At 40.4% G+C, this 20043-nt stretch overlaps 1 protein-coding gene and 1 non-coding gene across 2 annotated transcripts; both read left to right on the top strand.

Moving 5' to 3' along the window:
* The first annotated feature begins 1882 nt into the window (after positions 1–1882).
* On the top strand, positions 1883–16928 carry eif4g2b (eukaryotic translation initiation factor 4, gamma 2b). The gene is made up of 21 exons (XM_030731030.1): positions 1883–1967; positions 4605–4713; positions 7259–7324; positions 7842–7967; positions 9023–9125; positions 9267–9398; positions 9703–9769; positions 9871–10022; positions 10147–10257; positions 10629–10811; positions 11049–11190; positions 11286–11449; positions 11646–11759; positions 12179–12307; positions 12423–12527; positions 12999–13214; positions 13506–13764; positions 14178–14382; positions 14659–14867; positions 15066–15187; positions 15294–16928. Exons 1-21 carry the CDS (start codon positions 1883–1885, stop codon positions 15357–15359), a joined length of 2865 nt encoding a protein of 954 aa, XP_030586890.1. The 3' UTR covers positions 15360–16928.
* On the top strand, positions 11894–12072 carry LOC115782410 (small nucleolar RNA SNORD97). Its single transcript, XR_004020148.1, has one exon. It is a non-coding gene; the product is annotated as a small nucleolar RNA SNORD97 (small nucleolar RNA).
* Positions 16929–20043: the final 3115 nt, after the last annotated feature.

The following is a 20043-nucleotide window of genomic DNA, read 5'->3' as shown; positions in this document are numbered from 1 at the left end:
AGCTTTAAAAAAAATGGTCTCTAGAGGAGATAAATCTGAAAACTGACTTGTTTTTAGTGTGGGCGAAGAGAACAGAGATTTTGGAAGCCCACTCAGATACATTTAGGCGATGTGTGTCAGTAAAATACAGCTCTGCATGTTGATCATTTTGCTTAAAATCTGCTTTGCAGATGTTAGCTATGTTGTTTAAGAACTGGAAAGAAAAAAAGAAAGAAAAATCAATTAGAAAATTGTTGTAATTGGTGGCTTTTGGTCTTGATTGAGGGTGGGAAGTGATTTTTTTATGACCTTAAAGTGGGGATTTGGTCTCAGATAAGCAGAACAGAATTGTTGCTTTCCTTTTGCAGCATATTGCCACACAGCTGAGACTTTTATCTCTAAACTCTGCACAAATATCCATACAGATATGGGAGCAAGGTCCTGAAGTAATTAAATCTGTAATCACTTTGTACTTTAACAACACAAAAGGAGAGGTTGAGGCTGGCATAAGACTCAGCTCATGGTTTAAATGGGGGCCTGTGGACTATTATTATATAAGGATAACTAACTGGGTCAGAAATCTTTAGCAGTAAGAAGGGTTCATGCACACCTGCAAGATGAAAGTTTTCCTCAAGGAAGCTGGGATAATAATGGAGAGAGAATGGAGAGAACATGATAGTCTTGTCAATGGTACAGCATATAGGTGCTTTATTTTGTCTGCAGGGTTTGAAGTCAGTGGGTATGATGGGGGAGGTAATAGGTTTCAGGAGGGATCCAGGCTGAGAGTGCATCCTAATGGAGGATGGAACAACAGAGCAGCGGAAGTCAGTGAACCCTTTGCAAGTTTTTCCATTTCAAATGAAGAGCTCATTCTGCCCTCTAGAGGAAATCTGAAGGACCTACATAAAAGTGCAGTTCTCATACAACATCCTTTTATGGTAAATTTCTCTGGCGCCTATCCCAGCTGCCATTGGGCGAGAGGCAGGGTACACCCTGGACAGGTAGCCAGTCTGTTGCAGGGGTAACACAGAGAGGCAGACAACCATTCACACTCTAACACCTATGGGCACTTTAGAATCACCAATGAACCTAACCCCACTAACTGGTTCACTCAGGTTCAGGTTACTTTATTTATACCCGTAGGTAGATTTGTTCCGCAGTCATGAGTCATCCATTCTCACACACACATTCTCAGTACACACAACAGACAACAGATAAGCATAGTACAAAACACTGAAATTGAAAACTGATAACAATTTTGAGCATCATGTAACCCACAAAGAAACAAAGCTATAATTTGTTCATTGAGTGATGGCTGCTGGAAAAAAAGCTGTTTTTAAACCTTATTGTTCGACGCTTTGGGACCAGAAACCTTCGTCCAGATGGAAGAAACTGAAAGTGACTGTGCTGAGGGTGCGAGTCCTCAAGAAGAAAATCATCAAAAATAGTACTGACGCCAAAGTTATATGCTCTCCACTTTTGGGTGCAACACAGTCTAAAATAATGCCATACTGTAATCGCATTACATTTTTCAATAAGGCGGTAATGAAACACATTACTGTACTAAAGTCAGTAATCACTTTGCATGTCGTTACTTGCATGACAAAGGTTCTTCAGTTATCTCAATTATCAGTTATCTCAATGATGGGCTGATAGAAAGAAAAAAACATCAAATATGCCTCTTTCTTCCTGCACACTTTCACAACAATCAGCTGATATTAGATCATATTCAGGGAGGAAAATGGTGGAGTGGTTTACAGCTTTTAAGGAATGGAGATATGGATATAAAAACCCATTTTATTTCTTGCTTTGTGTCCTTTTCTGGATGGATGTTTTCCTGGCAACAGAGCTGCTAAAGGTGAAGAGGTGGGAGGTTGATTAACTGAAAGTATGGAGGCGGAGGATGTCTGGGGTGATGGAGGTTCACAATTACTTTCCTGGCTGCATGGAGAAGAAGAGGTCAAGACCTCGTTTCAGCAGACTGATAGGTGTGAGGTGATTTGCCCTTGGTCTGGACCTATGCAGCTCCAAACTTGGCAGTTGTGAATTAAGTGAAAATGACATAACTGTTCAGGGCTCAACTGTGTAGGAAGTGGATAGTAGAGTTTATTCAGGAGATACAAAACTAGCAGGGCAAATGAGCTCTTAAACAGAAGGTCATGGGTTCAAGTCTCAGGGTGACTGAACCACCCATCTGAGGTTATAGTTATAGTAAGGACCAGGGGCATGTACTCTGACTGTAAAAACTATATACTGCAAAAAGAGAGAAAAAAAGTAGCAGTTAAAACTGCTAAAGAAAACCTACTAACTATTTTTCTGCCTATTTATGTCTACCTACAGTTCCTTAAGTATATAGAAATAGGTGAAAATATTATTTTGGTACATTTTTAATATATTGTGGACCAAAATAAAATTCAAGCTTGTGATAAAGGTTTGCATAAGACACTTTTTCTTTTGAAATATGACTCATCCCATCTTTTCAAAGACTTGATTTTAAGCCAATTATCAACAGAAGAACAATTAAAAATGAATTAAATTTGATTAAAATAGAATGCCTTTATTGTCATTATACAGGATGTACAATGAGATCGGAGGGTCACTCCTGTTCAGTGCCATGCAATAGAAAGTCAAACTTTCTAAAATGTAAATTAGAACTTCTAAAAATATACAGAAAATAAAACAATGTATAAAATACACAGAAACTAAAACGTATAAAAATATATACAGAAAATAAAATGTATTAAAAAATACAGAAAAGTCAAATACAGTGAGTCAAAGGTAAGATTGTGAAGTCCACATAACTGTGAAGTGTAATGTTTCTGAGCAATATTACCAAATAAAACATACTGAAGAAAAACACTGCAGGACTAGAACTATTATTGGAACTTCCTCTCATAAACAGTTCAAGTCTAATATGGACAATACATAAGGAAGGGTATGAGGTATGGTAAACTCCCAATACAATAAAAAAAAAAAGCAAAAAGCAAAACAAAGATGAAGTTTTTTTTTTTTTTCAAAATTACCAGTGGTCAGTTGTAAGAATTATTTTCCTAAAACAACTTCAGCTCAAGTACCAAATATCAGCAAATGTGTTTTGTATACTAAAATCATTATTTCCATTTAATTGTACTTAGTTTAAAAATGCATTTGTTCTTTAAATTACTGAAAACAATTCTAGTGCTCTGAGCAGTTATTTAATACGATCTAATTTATTTTATTTTAAGCAGATGAAACTGTTCCTTTACACTATATGTTAAATTTTCTGTCAATCAAATAAATGAGGCGGTTCTCTCATTGGATGATGTGCGCTGGTAAAAAACATCTCTTTGCTGTGATTGGACAGAATTGACATGGCAACAAGATGCGTGACGATGCAAATTGGTGACATTTCTGCCCCCATAAGGCTGCCAGCTTTTGAGCTCTCTACCAGCTAGCTAATGCAAACAAAGCAGCCAGTAAGGGGTTTATGTGTGTGTTTGTGCGGCAATCTCTTTGCTGTTAGCGGTCCTGATATCCAACGCAAACCCCGTTTTACTTATAAACCTTCTCATTTCTTCTTTGGTAGTCATACAACAATATAAAACTGAAGTTGCTTTGGTGAAGGTAAGACAGATTTCTTTCCTCTACAGAACCGCACTGGTTTATCCAAAATGGCTTCTGCTAGCTAGTAAGCTAAAATAGTAACGTCTACCCTCAGCTCGCTTAAGCTAACTATAGCATATTAGCTTAGGAGCCGGTGGCTAGCCTAGCTTGCAGATACCTCAGCTGATTTAAATACAAGTAGAAAATGGCGTCGTCGTCTAGCTACTCTAACAGACACATAAAAGTAAACGAACATATCCATGCATCCTTTAAATGTTTAAATTCACGAGTCCCGTCACACGAATTCAGCCAGGTTCGCTTCAACACTGGTCTGAAATCTGTAAAAGGTCCAAGCAATGGGATGAGATGGCTGTAAACGTTAGCCGGCCAGCCATGCTGCCCTGCCCTTTTTCACTGCAACACGGTGCAACGCTGGGTGTGCAGACTGCCCCTGTTTTCGATCTGTAGCAGCAAGGCAACACAAAGCACCGACTGTGGAGAGTCAATGTAACGCCAAACATCTGTTTCCACGTAGCGTCACGGGTCTAATTAAACATTTGGTATATTGCACAAAGCTGGTGCTCAAACTTGGATATAAAAAAAAAAAAAATCTTAACAATGTCGTGACGTAGCTTGTGGATTTGGAGACCTACCAGGCTAGCTAATTACGTTAGCCGGGTAGCTGACGGACCTTTGCTTTGTTGTAGCCAAGCAAAGATCTGCACAAATTTCTCCGGTTCAGCGTGTAATGTCATTTGGTCAAATCACTTCATCTGTGTTCGGCTAACACCGTGTGTTTAATTTACTTCAGTAAGGAGGTGGGATAGGCGGAAAAAGATGGATGGATGGGCCTTAAACAAAGACATGGCTTGGGGATTTTGTATCAGTCTTATTTAGCTAGCTAAACATTGTCCTTGGGTATTGTTAAATAACTAACTGCCCTGCTTAACGTTGTGCCTAATTGTGTAGTCTGTCTCTTGTTTTCCCATCACCCCTGCAGTGGTTAATTGCGTTCCCTTTTTTTTTTTTGCTCTCTTCCTCAGCACCGTTTTCCCCATCCTTTCCTATTCTTCTTATTCTTTTGAGTATTCTTCATTGTCAAGCCGCCAAAGTGGAGAGTGTGATTGCAGAAGGGGGTGCTTCTCGTTTCAGGTAATATATCATGGTCTTTACAGGAAATGCCAACATGGAATTTCTTTTTTTCTCTCTCCCATGTTTAGCCTTCTGCTAGCATTTTGGGCAGGAACTTCCGGCCTATAGAACAAAGCAGGATGTGGGAAGGCTCAAAATGGCTGTCAGGCACTTCTCTTTGTGAGACCTTTTGAAAAGGGGGTTGGGTGTATAGACTGATCCTTGAGAGGGTTTCTGGCCTGTTTTGCTAAAGGCAGCACATCTACAAGCAGAGGTTGTGGCAGAAGTACAGTCATGCTTCATTTAAGTATTAGTACAGATCCTTGGGTAAAAGTGAAAAAGTAGAGGTTCTAAAATGTATTTAAAGTAAAAAGTAGCTCTTCAGAGGACTTTTTACTAGATGTATTTTGTAAAAGAATAGCAGCACCTTTGACGGCAGCAAGGCCGTGGAACACATCTCTTGGATGGGTGTTCTGGAACGCCATTTCATTATATGTCTGACACATAATGACAATAAATTGATTCGGAAGAAACTGAGCCACTCAACCTAACCCGTCTTAAAATAATAAGCAATGTCAGTCAGTTCACGGGAATACAAACTTTGTTTCGGCCTTATTTCCAATGAATGTCCTCAGCTCAAACATCTGTTCTGTAGAACACAAGCATAAGAAAAACATCACATCTAAACAGAAAAATGAGTGTAGTCAGTTTAAGATGTAATTTGGTGGGTGTAGTGGTGGAATATGGGGAAAAAGAATCACCTAGAAATACACTGCATTCATTTCTGTTGTGAGCACAAGTAGATTTTGTGATCAGCTGATTTGTGTTGCTGCTTTTTGTGGACTTAGTCAACTGAATTCATCAGGAAACCAGATGTTACTAGGCTGTCATGACTGATTTTCAACCCCTAGGCAGTATAAGGCTAGTACAAAGGTGGAATTCAGTGAGTGACTAATCAGCTTAAATTTAAGTTAATCTGTTACACCTGTTGTAACCATTGTTTATAAACACCACAGCTTCTCTATCCCAGTCAAACATAGTGCATTACTGTAAAGTTTACCAGTGTACTGCAGACTGTAGCATTAAACTATTTGAAATTTGCATTTAAAATTACCTGCCGCTTAAAAATGTTGCTCCCTTTGTGCTCGTTCCTCTTCTGTAGAGCTAGCTAGATGCTGACATACTGTAAAATTTGCACTAAAAATGCTGTTCCACATCATTCTGCCCTACTTTAATAAAAGATGCATAAATTGTTTTTGCCCCTTGTCATGTGCAGTAAGTACCAGTGATGGAAACATCCATAGGATTGTCTTTTTTGTTTTACTGTTCCCTCCATTTAGGTTCAGATCAGTTTGAGATTTGAAGGTGCGCATTGACAGGAAACAACTCCCCTCAGATGTCTTAAACTGAAACCAGTGAGCCTGTTCTGAAAAAGTACAGAGTACAAAGTATAGATATTTGTGTAATGTAGGGAGTACTCAAAAGTACTCAGAAAAATAAAAACAAAAGTAAAGATACCTGAAAATTCTACCCAAGTACATCAATGAAGTATTTCTTCCCACCTCTATCTATCAGTGTCTGTTATACAGAGTCACTGGTAAACAGGGCTCAAATTTTTGATGCAGCTTCAAACCTTTTTAAACCATCCATTTGAGGTGGAGTTGCTACTGTGCATTTACATGCTCGATTTTGAAAACCAGATGACTTTAAAACAGGTCATTTAGCTGTTGCTTTAAGTACAGGCTGTTTTGGACATGTGAACTACCAAAGCTTCTAAAAAAAGACTCGACCTTAATGTAACTACTGTTGAATGCTTAGTTAAGAAGTAGCGCAGTTAAAGGAAAAACAAACAAAAAAACATTGTTAATGCAATAATGGGTTAACTTCTGAATGCAAGCCACATAAATTAACTGTTAGCCAGCAGTGTAACATAAAAGTGTGGGCTATACCTGAGGAGGATAGCATTTGACTGAGCTGGTGTTGCATGTAGAGCTAAACTTTGCTTTTCTGAAGTGAATTTACTTGTGCATTAATTTACATGGAGTGCATTTGGAATACATTTCATAAATCTAACAATTCCCATTCTCCAAGCTGCATCTCTGGCTATCCAGTAACTGACTGTCAGAAATCCATCAAGCAAGTTTTATTCATAAAGCCCTTGGCCAAGCCATTATTACTGTTGAGTTTATAGTTTAATTTTATTTATTTATTCAGTGCTTTATTGGATTTCAAATGAGCCTTAGTCTTCCAGCCATTACAAAAACTGATCATTGTAAATCCAGTGATCAGTTGCAGGGTTACACAATTTAATTTGGAACACATTTAGTGTAGTGGTGTGTCATTATAGATCCTAATAGCTCTTTGCAGTAGTTAATTATCTAATTGTGCAGTTTTTAAAAGGGTAATTTGTTTTTAGTGAGTGCTTTTTCCTCAGTGTTCTCAAGGACAAGTGAAGGTTGAACGACTAAGCAGTCCCAGTTCCTGTTTAGTAAAGGTAGAGGCTTATTCCATATTATGCAGTGCTCCATGAACGTTATGTATTCCCCTGTGTTGTTTGCTTCTGCAGTGCTTCTTCGGGGGGAGGAGGTGGTAGGGGTGCACCTCAGCACTATCCCAAGACTGTCGGCAACAGGTTTGTATGCATACGTGATCTGTAGTAAACTAATCAGTTGTAATATGGAACCAGTGACTATTATTCTGTTTTGACACTGTGGAAGAGAAGGACTACAAAGCTTTAGAGTGTCAGGATTCCTGGAAACCTTTAGTACCCAGATGTCCTGTAACATGATAGTCAGCTGCAGATTGCCCAAACATGTTTACCTATGCTGTGGTGCGTGAGATCATTTTACAACAAATGAAAGTATTTAATAAATTGGCAGTGGAGCGTTTACACTTGTGCTAGGCATTAACATTTTTGACTGCTTTTAGTAAGACTTTTATCTAACACAAATTTAATTCAAGTAATTGGATAAGGTGCGATGAGGGTCTTATTGTCGTCCTACTGTGTGCTTATGAGAAGTCAGATAGACTTGAGGTAGCAGTGGTGTAACGAGGGCGTGGTATTAATTTTGTTTAAGTTTCATGCTTTAACAATTGTGCATTGAGATTCTGTACCAATGCGCTCAGTCTCTTGCTTTGTATTTCTTCAGCGAGTTCCTGGGGAAAACCCCAGGGCAAAGCGTTCAGAGATGGGTTCCTTCACGAAGCACTAGACGAGATGTCAACTCCAGCAATGAAAAAGAGCGACACGATGCAATCTTCAGGAAAGTGAGGGGGTAAGGTTCAAGTTCAGATTTTTAATTTGAAGGCTTAATGATCATTCCTGGGGGGGGGCTATTTATATATTTTTGTTGTTGTTGTTGTTGTTGCTACTTAAAACCATTTCAGTTGTGCACAGACACTTCAAATGTATCTAAACAGATTAGGGTTTGCAATGGGAAATTGAATTCAGGATTGTCGATAAAGGCATGACAAAAATGCCACAAACAGTAAACTTGTCTGCAAATTAAGTTTCATCTTCATTCAAATTGCACTTTTTTGTTCAGTCTCCTTAAGATTTTTGTTTTATTTTGCTACCCGTTGTTTGCGGTGGTGATGGACAGGTTGACAGAGGTTAGGCAGGAGTCTCCATGGCCTATAATGTTTGTAGACAACACTGTTGTCTGTAGTGAGAGTAGGGAGCCGGTGGAAGGGAGCCTGGACAGTGTGTGTGTGTGTGTGTGTGTGTGTGTGTGTGTGTGTGTGTGTGTGTGTGTGTGTGTGTGTGTGTGTGTGTGTGTGTTTGAGACCAGTGTACCAGTCAAGCTGCAGGGAGCAGAAGTAGTGAACGTGGCTGAGTTTAAATACCTAATGTTGGTCATCCAAAACAATGGACGGTGCACAAGAGACGTGAAGAAGAGGGTGTAGTGGGTGTAGTGGGTGGAGTTGGTGGAGATGAGTGTCAGGGGTATTCGTGCTATTTATACGGAGACTTTTTAGCCAAGTTGGAACAAAGTGATGAATTGTAAGACTGAAGTCACTTAGATGGCCTGTGCTTTGCTAAAGGCACTTAAAGGCTGCTCCTCTGTATCAGGTGATGCTCACAAGTACAAAGGATGGGGTGACTGTGTTTTGTTTTTTGTTTTTGTTTCTTTTTTTGGTTTTTCTTACACTCTGGTGCCCCTGAAGTGAATTGACATACCATCACATGTAACTATGTGTATGAGAGACCTTGGGGGTAATATGATATACCTACATCTTGTTCTTATGCAATCATTATACCCTATCAGCTGCCCAAATCCAAACACTATTCAGATTATAATACTATTACTCTTGCTGCCACCCCCCATAGCATACTCAACAAACTCACGCCTGAGAAGTTTGACAAGCTATGCCTTGAGCTCCTGAATGTGGGCGTAGATTCAAAACTCGTCCTTAAAGGAATCATCTTGCTGGTAAGTGTATATTTGTATTCTTTAGTACTCTGCTAAATGGAAATGTATTCAACTATTCTTGGCAGGCTACTCTGAGCGACTCATGCACTAGATCTTTTAATGACCGCAGTGATCCCACTCTAGTTTGTTCCTCTGTTTTAGATTGTAGACAAAGCCCTAGAAGAGCCCAAGTATAGCTCGCTCTATGCTCAGCTATGTCTGCGCTTGGCAGAGGACGCACCAAACTTTGATGGCGCTTCATCTGAGATCCAAACATCCCAAAAGCAGAGCACAGTGAGTCTCACTGTTGACATTCTTCTGTGAATATTTTTTTCAGTCTGTGATGCAGGCCAGTTTTTCTCTGTGACACTGTTTGCTGTTTGTTTCCCCATTGAGCAAGGCATAATAAAGTCATTAACACTGCTACATTTTTGAAAAGGATAATAGGTTTTTCTTAATGATTATTGCTTTTAAAAGCCACATTAACTCAGATGAAAAAAGCAAATCTTAGTCACTTTTTGTTGACACTTTTGGAAATGCCTTGCATTAATATATTTTTTAAGCTGTCTAAACAGCAGGTGTTTTCTTGCTACTGTAGACCTTCAGAAGACTGCTGATTTCCAAGCTTCAAGATGAATTTGAAAACCGCACCAGAAATGTTGAAAGTAAGTCCCTGTTTCTGTGACTCTCCCAAGAGGTTGTTATGATGTAGTTCATGTTACTGTAACATTTTGGCTGCTAACCTCTAATCCTCCTTTCACCTTAGTCTATGACAAACATGACAACCCTCTTACTTCTGAGGAGGAGGAACAGCGTGCCATTGCCAAGATCAAGATGCTTGGCAACATTAAATTCATCGGGGAACTTGGCAAACTCGACCTCATCCATGAATCTATCCTTCATAAATGCATCAAAACAGTATGTTTTATGGTTTGCCTTGCAAATAAGACCACCACAATTAAAAGATATTATTTGCAATATAATTTAAAAAACAAAGTCATTACACTTCACGATTCTCCCTTATTCTCGTCATGCTCTGAAGCTTCTGGAAAAGAAGAAGAGAGTCCAGCTCAAGGATATGGGGGAGGATCTGGAATGCCTCTGTCAGATAATGAGAACCGTGGGGCCGAGACTCGACCATGAGAAAGCAAAGGTAACAGCTTTGGTAAACCACAGACACCTGGAGAGGCTGTGTATGGTCTTATGGTAGTAATGCCTCATCTCAAGTCAACAGTTTTATTTTTTTTTTTTAGGAAAGGTTTGGTAACATTCATAGGTCAGCCAGTTAAATTATCCATTTGTTAAATGCAAAACAAGCAGGTACATTTTTTTTTTCTCCTTTTCTTTTCTCTGTCATCCCAGACAGAATTGCCAAGGGAGTTAATTTAGGTCCTGGCTTGGCTCAATCTGGTCTTACCTAATGCCCCACTTGATTCCCAGCCAGCGATGATAATATTTCAGCTTTAAAACTGTATTCACAAACTGTTTGCTCACGCTCACTTTCCCTCTCCATCCTTTCATCAGTCTTTAATGGATCAGTACTTTGGCCGTATGCGATCCTTAATGAACAACAAGGAGTTGCCCGCGAGGATCCGGTTCCTGCTGCAAGATACAGTGGAACTTCGAGAAAACAACTGGGTCCCCCGTAAGGCTTTCATTGACAACGGACCAAAGACAATTAACCAGATCCGTCAAGATGCAGTGAAGGTGAGGCCGTCGTTAAAGGGTTCAGTTCATTCTGTCCACGTTTCTGCAAATTGGCAAGCAAGCCCTTGTGATAAATGTGAAAAGTAAGCAGAGAATTCAGTTTCCAATTTGTGAAATATGTGTCATTTCAGAGCTTTTAAAGATGCAATGACGTTAATATTCAAATTTAATTCTGGACTAAAGAAATTCATCTTGTAGGACAGTTAATGACTCCAGTTCTATCATGCGTGTCTCTAGGATTTGGGTGTTTTCATCCCAGCACCCATGTCTCAAGGGATGAGGATGGACTTCTTCCTGGAAAGCCCTTTCATGCCCAGCAGAATGAAACTGGACAGAGAGACTCTTGGGGGATTGGCTGACATGTTCGGACAGATGCCAGGTGTGTTCTGTTTCTTTGTATCTTTTCCTGTGTATCCTGTGTCTTGTTCTGGTTTTAAGAGTTCATCTTAAAACATCTTTGTTTTGTTCTCTCAGGCAGTGGGATTGGAACTGGCCCTGGGGTTATTCAGGACAGGTACTCACCCACTATGGGACGCCATCGCACCAACCCCCTCTTCAACGGCCACAGCGGCCACATTGCCCCTCCACCTCAGTCACAGTTTGACATGGGGCCCAAGTCTTTTGTTAAGTCCAACCAGGTAGCCTGCTTTTTTTTTTTTTTCCTCCTCATTCTTTCTTTAAAGTTTACATTAATTAGTTTAGTCTGACACTTTTTTTTTTTTTTTTAAAAAACCCCAAATCAAAGTTGGGTGGACTTGGGAAAGAAAATCAAAGAGCTTCCGTTTAGCTGCTTCTGTCTCTGATAATCCGTTATGCCCATGTGACTACTGACAGGTTCAGAACCAGCATTTCCTCAACCAGAACCAGAACCACATGGCCCAGCAGCAGGTCCAGTCCAAGGACATGCCTCCACGATTCAGCAAGAAAGGACAGCTCAATGCGGACGAGGTAAGTGGGTGCTAGTTGTGGCTGAGTTGCAGGATGTTGCCACAATTTAACAAATTTAAAACATCAGCCTTCGTGTGCTTTACACTAGTATTACAGGCTGCATTCTTCTCTCTAATTACCAGCGTTTATTCTTGATGCCCAGTGATTATAAAAAGACGCGTTATTCTGAGGAATCCAACCTGCTGCTAGTCTCTCTTTTTACTGTTGTCTCATTCTTTAGTCTCCTCCATCTTTTCTATTCCTTCTTCACTTCTTCTCTTTTGTTCTAACTGGCAGCAGGTCCGCTGACTGCGATTATGAGATATGAGGGCATTTATAGCTGGTATGCAAATTGAGTTTTTTTGTTTTTGTGTTTTTAAAAACCAAAACCTAATCCTATTATCTACTCTCTGTTCATGATGGTCCCATGGGCCCCACAGATCAGCCTGAGGCCTGCTCAGTCATTCCTTCTCAATAAGAACCAGGTGCCCAAACTCCAGCCTCAGATCCCGACCATGATGCCTCCCAGTGCCCAGCCCCCACGTACTCAAACTCCCCCTCTGGGTCAGGTAGGAGACAGTCTCTTTGTCAGTGAGTTAATCTAACAGAACTGTTGGCGAGGTTACAAAATACTGGTTGTGTAACAACAACAACCATGTGTAACCATGTTACTTTTGCCCTCAGCCTCCACAGCTTGGCCTGAAGACCAACCCTCCACCTATTCAAGAGAAACCTCAGAAGACGAACAAGAAACCACCTCCTGCCAGGGAGGAGCTTCTTAAGATGACAGTAGGCAAAACAGTTACTTTGACATTTGCAGCTATTCCAGTTTATAGCAACACTTAAGCACATGTTAAATCTGCATGAATTAAAGACTAGCTTTACCAGAGCATGATCCCAGTTGATTTAAAAACTGGAGTTCAATTTCCAAAAAGTGTTTGCTACACATACTCTTCTGAAAGTGACTTTGCTCTAACAGCAAAGCATTTTACTCATAAATATATATAAACTGCTTTCATTTGTAGCCTCCCTGCTTAGCTGTTTCATTCGTTACTATAGAAGTGGCTGTAATAATTTATGTAAGCACTCCAGTGTACTTCGATATTCTGCTTGCCAGAAGATAAATGAGACTAAAAGCATTTTACCTCCTTGCATGTGCGTACAGAGTAGATGGAAACACAAAAAGCAAATGAGTTCATGTTATGCTGGGTGATCGGAATGACCACGGCTCAATTCTGTTCATTTGCCTGCTCTGTTTAGGAGGCAGTCATGACTGAGTACTTGAGCACTAAGAACCTAACTGAGGCTGTGAGTGGTGTGCGAGAGATGAAGGCGCCAAAGCATTTTCTGCCAGAGATGCTCAGTAAAATCATTGTGTGCTCACTGGATTGTCCTGATGAGGGCAAGGAACATGCCAGCACTCTGATTCACACGCTGCGCACTGAGGGCCTCATCACTGGCGAGAACTTCATGCAGGTACAACTACTGTTCATTCAGTTCACTTCTATTTGAGCACAGACGCTAAAGTCATAAAAATAATTCTGCTTTGGTTTTAGTTACTCCTAGAAATCACTGCAGTTGCTCAGCTTGCATCCAGTACATTAAAAGATTTTAATCAAAAGAAGACAAGAAAATATCTTCACTGAATTTGACAATTTCAAAATTTCAATAATTTGCCCAGTGAAGCTGATGTAATTGGTTGTGACACATTTGTCACTGAGCCCAGAGGGGGTTCCTTTCTTCATGCACTGGTATTCCCCCTTTCAGGCTTTCCTCAACGTCCTGGACCAGTGCCCTAAGATCGAGGTGGACGTACCCCTGGTGAAGTCCTATCTGGCCCAGTTTGCAGCTCGGGCTATCATTGCAGAGCTGGTGAGCGTGGCAGAGCTCGCTCACCCCCTGGAGAACGGAACCCACTTCCCACTCTTCTTGCTCTGCTTGCAGCAGACAGCCAAGCTGAAAGACCGTGAGTGGCTCACCGACCTCTTCCAGCAGAGCAAGGTCAATATGCAGAAGATGCTCCCAGGTATGCCCTAATCCACCTACAGTTTTTTTTTATATAGCAGCAAGTCACAGCAGCCAGAAATCTTAAAATTCCCAGTGATCAAGCACAGTGTTTTTTTTGTTTTAAAGGGAGAGGTCTGAGGGTTACCGGTCTGCCACTACTACTTACCTAAACAGTTGCTATAACTAATATAATAGGGTTTTTGTTTTTTTGTATGTAATAGCATGTAATGCAGTTCTGTCAGTAGGCAGTAATGAACCTAACAGTGACCAACTATAAGAGGAAAAATATTTTCACTATCAGATGCCAGAGTGATTTAAATGAGACTGGATGGCAAACATGCAAAGCCAAAAGCCCAAACCTGGGATCACAACATTCTGTCTGCATTTTGACACTTCTGGATAATAAACGGCTTTCCTTCCACCCTGTTGTAGAAATTGATCAAAACAAGGACCGCATGCTGGAGATCCTGGAGGGGAAGGGCCTGAGCTTCCTCTTCCCGCTGCTGAAGCTGGAGAAGGAGCTGCTGAAGCAGATAAAGGCAGATCCCTCTCCACAGTCCATCTACAAGTGGATTAAAGACAACATTTCACCCAAGCTTCACACTGATAAAGGCTTTGTCAACATCCTCATGACCAGGTAAATTTACAGATTGATTTCACTGAAGCACAGTGTTTCCAGGATAATCTGTCTCTTACAGCTGTTCTCTGTATGGGTTTATCTGCTGTGCATTATTTAATGAATAAATACCAGTGGCATGGTCAGTTTGTTTGAGAAGTCACTGTTTATAGGTAACATCCTGAACACCTTACATTGTGCATATATATAGTTACAAGGTTACACATTTATAGGCATAGTAACTTTGTACAAAAGTCCTTCAGTTTAACCGATGTTTGCCCTCTGATCGTTCCCCAGTTTCCTCCAGTACATCTCCCAGGAGCTGTGTGAGGCGGAGGGTGATGACCAGCTGGCGGCACCCTCTAAAGAGATGCTGGAGCAGGAGAAACAGCTGCTGCTGGCCTTCAAGCCCGTCATGCAGAAGTTTCTGCACGACCATACCGAGCTGCAGGTCAGCGCCCTCTATGCCTTGCAGGTGCACTGCAATGCCAGAGGATTCCCTAAAGGTAAAGTACCCCCAAATTTTCTACAGTCAACTCTAAAGGCTTATTACAGGCTTATTGGTTAGTAAGCAACAAGAAATGTGGTTTACAGGGATGTAGAAAAAAAAAATCTTGATTACTCTGTGTTGAGATAAAAATGATATAGAGGAGTTTATCATAAGTTTTGGTGAATTCAGAAATATTTTAATTCTTTTCAACAAGGCATGCTGCTGCGCTACTTTGTCAACTTCTACGACATGGAGATCATTGAAGAAGAAGCCTTCCTTGCATGGAAAGAAGACATTACCCAAGAATTCCCTGGAAAAGGAAAAGCTTTATTCCAGGTACAGTAATGCAGTTTAGTTAGAAAGAGAGAGCACATTCTTTAGTTCTTTATAAACACCACAATTGACAACGTTGATGCACACTTTAACTTTCCCCCCCAATCAGGTAAACCAGTGGCTCACCTGGCTGGAGACAGCAGAGGAGGAGGAGTCTGAGGACGAAGCAGACTAAGAAACCAAGCGGAAGCATCATGGCGTAGATCAACCGTATCTTATTAGACGCGTTTCCTTTATTAAACTCCATGCTTAATTTAACCACTACCACATGGCACTCGGCTGCTTCTGTCTCACAAATATAAACCGAAAGCTTGTACCCATAAGGCTTCATGTGCGACCACCTGCACCGTGACGATAGGCTGAGAACTATTGTTTGATCTGTTGCCTAATGGATGTTTTTTGTTTTGTTTCCTCTTTGAGATCTGTGTCCTGATCAGCTACATGAATTGAGTGACTCAACCATGTGTTTTTTTTTTTTTGTTTGTTTTTTTTCCCTTTGCTTTGTTAGGTTATAACTTTATTTTCACTGTATTGCAATTATTGTTTTTGTTTTTTCATTCAATTTTTACTGATTTTAAACCTCCCCAGGTAGGAAACAGAAGAACATGTAGGATTTTCCCCTGAAGATGAGATGAATTACTGGTAATCTCGGCTAATTCTAGTTAGAAAGTAAACAGCTAGAAGCATTAACACAGGGTCTTGTCAGCAAGCTGCTTTTGTGATCTTCTGTCAGGGCCCAGCCTGGATTTCTTTCCTTCATGCTTTAAAAACAGAACCGCATCGGGGGATTAGGCAAACAGGCTGCACAGAGATCTTTATAGTGAACCACTTGTCAGACCCTTGTTTCAGAGTGTGTGTTTAAACTGTCAGATGGCCCACTGAAGTTGAATGAAGCACAAGCTGGCAAAACATTTCGTGACTGAAGGTTTGTGTTTAGTCAACAACTGCTCACTCAATTCCTGTTCCCCACTTTTTTTCTTTTTTTTTTTAAGTACAAGTGCTCTTCATAGTCACTGATGAGCATGTTTTCATTATCATTTCTCCCTTTTTGTTCTGTCCCTTTTTCTTTTTTTGTCTTTTTTTTTAATTAAATGGTTGCAATACTCATTCTCCAAATGATATTTTAAAAAAAAAAATAAAGCTAGCTGTAATCATTGGTTTGCCGCCGTAACGTTTCAAAGTTGCCTGTGTTTCTACCTCTTAGGTTAGATGGGCTTTGTTTTGTGCTGGGATAATATCTGCTAAGAAGAATATTGAGCCCAAGCAAGTGCTGAAGTATTTGATCTAATCCTGGCCTAATTGCACAATAAATGTATTGAAGCAGACATTAACCATGATGTGTCGCATGTTTTACAAGTGTTTATATTTCAGAAGGAAAGAAGTGGGATTTTTTTTTTTTTTTTTTGTTAATTTGGCCCTGGATGTTGAGACACATACCCGTCAGATTGTGGTGAGTTATGTTGAGTAGATTTTGAAGCAGCCCTGATGCGGTTGGGTTTTATATTGAGGGCTTAATATGTTTAAAAAAAAAAAAAAAAGGGGCGTGCCTCTTAAATTGGCAAACTATAAAGTATTTCAACACAATTTCCCTTCTCCAAAAGCTGAACAAGTGGCATCAGGTTTACCCAAGAATTGTGCTAAAGTCATGTTTATGTATAAGGCAATGGATTAGGATCTTACTGTAAGATATTCATAATTATTGTGCACCTCTATTGCTTTAATGTCAATAAAGTCAGTACATGGGTATCGATAGTACTTTTCACCTTTATTTATCCTCCTTTAATTTATGTATTCCAACTCTCCAATGAAAAACCATCTCAGATGACAACAGTCTGTCTTATGTGGAGCTGCTCAGTGGGCATGAGTGCCTCAAATTGCCCAGGAGCATGTGGATACATTCATCATCAGTCCTGATCTGTTGGGATCCAAAAGTAATCCACCACCTTCCTGCTTCTGCGTAGAGGGGCAGAGTCGGTTCGCTCTCCTCCGTAGGCAGGCAGCTCATCAAAGTGACTCTGACCCAGATCCCTCCCCACGTGTGGGGCTGTCAACCTGAACATGGTCCTGAGTAAATACAGTTCACTATGAGAGTGCGACAACAGTTTTGAAAGGGAGAAAATCTTTAAATTTACCTTTTTGCCCCCGAGTTTTTCTTTGTAATGAAAACTTAAGGAAAGAATTTGAATTATATCCAAAGTACAATTTGATCAATTTACCTGGAGGAACTTTCAGGCTCTTCAAGGCTGGACTCTGGAGTGGAGATGTAAACAGGATCTCCTTCCTGAACCAAATCATATGACAAGACAGGAACTGGCTGCTGTTACATCAAGAGCTGTTCTTTTTAAATGTCCTGTGTTGTAGGCCTAGACATTCACTAAATCTCTTGTGAGATTATTTGAATATAGATGTAGAATCATCTCACTGTGAAATTTCTTGGAGTGCCATCTTGGTTCTTGAGGATTTTTACCCTCTGGTCACTCTCTGTCATGCAGAGGAAGTAGCTTTTGATGTGGGCTTGACACTGTTGAGAAAAATATATGTAAAGACAGAAATAACCCTTTGAACAGCAGCGCCCAGTGGTTTCCAATTGTTCAGTGCGAGTGAAAAAGTGATGCTTTCTTACTGCTTTGTTCTGCCTCAGAGCCTTCAGGTCCTCCTGAGCTCGAAACATGTCAGCCAGCTCCTGGTACTTCTCCTTCCAGCTGAGGCACTCGGCCACTCGTTCCTGCCTCTCCTTCTCTGCCAGATGCCTCTCAGCCTCAGCCTCCCGCCGAGCCTGTTTGGCTCTTTTGCCCTCATCTTCTGATGCCATCGCTTTACGTTTCCAGTTCATCTCGCTGCAAAGAGAGAGCTGAAACTGGCCAGACTGCAGAGAAATGACTACATCTCCATGCAGCTGGATAAGGCGGCCTAAATCCAGCTAAATCTTTAAACTGTCTGATCTTCAGTCTGTTGTTTAGCAGAGTCTCATTTCCTTTTATAAGACATCTGATCATTTTTAGTTTGCAATATAAGCTGGTCTGCAGTTATTGAAAGGATTATCCTTGAAGACAAACCCTAAGACATAAAAGATGACAGGTTATTATAAATAATGACAAATCAAAGACTTGGTAAATGTGTTACCCAATCAGGAATATATCTGAACTTTGGTATTTCTGTTCATGGGCACAGGGACTATGTAAAAAAAACTGCAGTAAAGGTAAACAAGTATGATTTCATGGGCTTTCTACAGCAGCATTCAGTGGAGCAGCCTTTTAAAGTCCATTGCGTTCTGTATGAAAGTTGGGAGTCAGACAGGCCTCTGACTTTTCTCTTTGTTTCTGTTTTCTCCTCCTCTGCCTTCCTGATGTGACTCAGCTGAGCTGAATTTGCTCAGAGAGCTTTTAAAAGAAAGGCCATTATTGTTATACGATGGGCGAACAATGACACCAAGCTTTGGGAAATGCCCTTATGGAATATAAATGGAAAATCCAAAAAATCTGAAAACAAAAGAAGGGTACGAAAGCTGAGTGTTAAACTTTTTTGCCCCCCACTGGCCAAAAATGGCATACTACATACTACAGCTTAAACACAATGCAGTGGTTCTCAAACTGTGGGGTCGAGGCGGGCCCCAGTGGTGTGGTGCAGACAACCAGGAAAAAACTAAAAAGTCAAACATGAGTGATGAAGTTCAAAGACAACTAATCCCAAGAAACATTTTAAGAAAGCGACTGAGTCTCTACTGAAAACATTTAAGTTCTTATTCTGTAAACATTTTATATGTTTTATACTGCTTTGATGCACTTTAGATCACCTTTCCTTTTTCAGCTGCATGAAGGCTCACACTGCTCCAAAATTCTGCCTTCTGACTTCATTTTCATGAATGACAAAAGTCTGACGGCCAAATTAGAGAACAGAGGTGCTTGAGATAGTGGGGATATAAAAGCAGCAGCCACAGTTGTGCAGCCAGGTGTCATTAAAGTGTGTCTACCTCTCTTTAATTTGCACATTTTCTTGAGTCATTTTTCTCAGCTTGTGTTGGAGGTTATCTCTGTCTGCCTCCAGGCTCCTGCTCTCCTGCAGGAGGGCCTGTTTCTCTCCAGACACCCGATCCAGCTTCAGCTTGTTTTCAAAGTAGTTCTTCTCTGTCTGTACCAGTAAAAGCTGCACATTCGTGTGCTGCAGAAAGAAAAAGCAGATGTCAAATTAGACGTTCCAGGTTTCCATTTAATGAACTCGCTCCGCTGATAATCTTGTTCGATTCAGGAAATTCATTAATTGTGGTCAAATAAAAAAGGAACTCAGCTGGAAAACTGCACCTGAAAGCACTTCCCACCGATTCTGCCTAAAGTGATGGCATCTGCAGTTTGTTGCTTTGCTCATCACAGACATCATGGTATTTACTGGAATTCATATAAACATTATTTATTTAATAATTTAATTTCCCCAGCACCAGTGGGAGACCCTCACATCCTGTCATCACTCTCTGCTTGCTTTATCTTATATCATTTAAGACAATTCCCTATAACTTACATTCATATCATTTTTTTTTTATTAAATTTCTTCTCACCCTTTAATCTGAAGAAAGGTGTGAGTTTGGCAGCAGAAGGTGATGCGATCCTTTCATCACTTTACTGACAGCATGTTTCGTTTAGACCTTGCAAACCATTAAGTTTTGGTCTTTGAACCTCTTATTTGTTAATTTCTAAAGGTAATCACTGCCAATCTTATCCTAATGTCCGTTTAACTCAACATTTAACCTGTTCTGATCTCTTGAACAATTTGATAAAAAGCGAGCTGGGTGATGGAACCCAGCAGGTGCAGGATTTTTAAAGTGTAAAACTCTGATGTTCTGATTTATCATCCAATATATTTTTTTT

The sequence above is a fragment of the Archocentrus centrarchus genome, chromosome 6 (genome assembly GCF_007364275.1).
Source record: "Archocentrus centrarchus isolate MPI-CPG fArcCen1 chromosome 6, fArcCen1, whole genome shotgun sequence".
Classification (NCBI taxonomy): Eukaryota; Metazoa; Chordata; class Actinopteri; order Cichliformes; family Cichlidae; genus Archocentrus; species Archocentrus centrarchus.
This window is presented reverse-complemented; position numbering and strand designations above follow the sequence as displayed.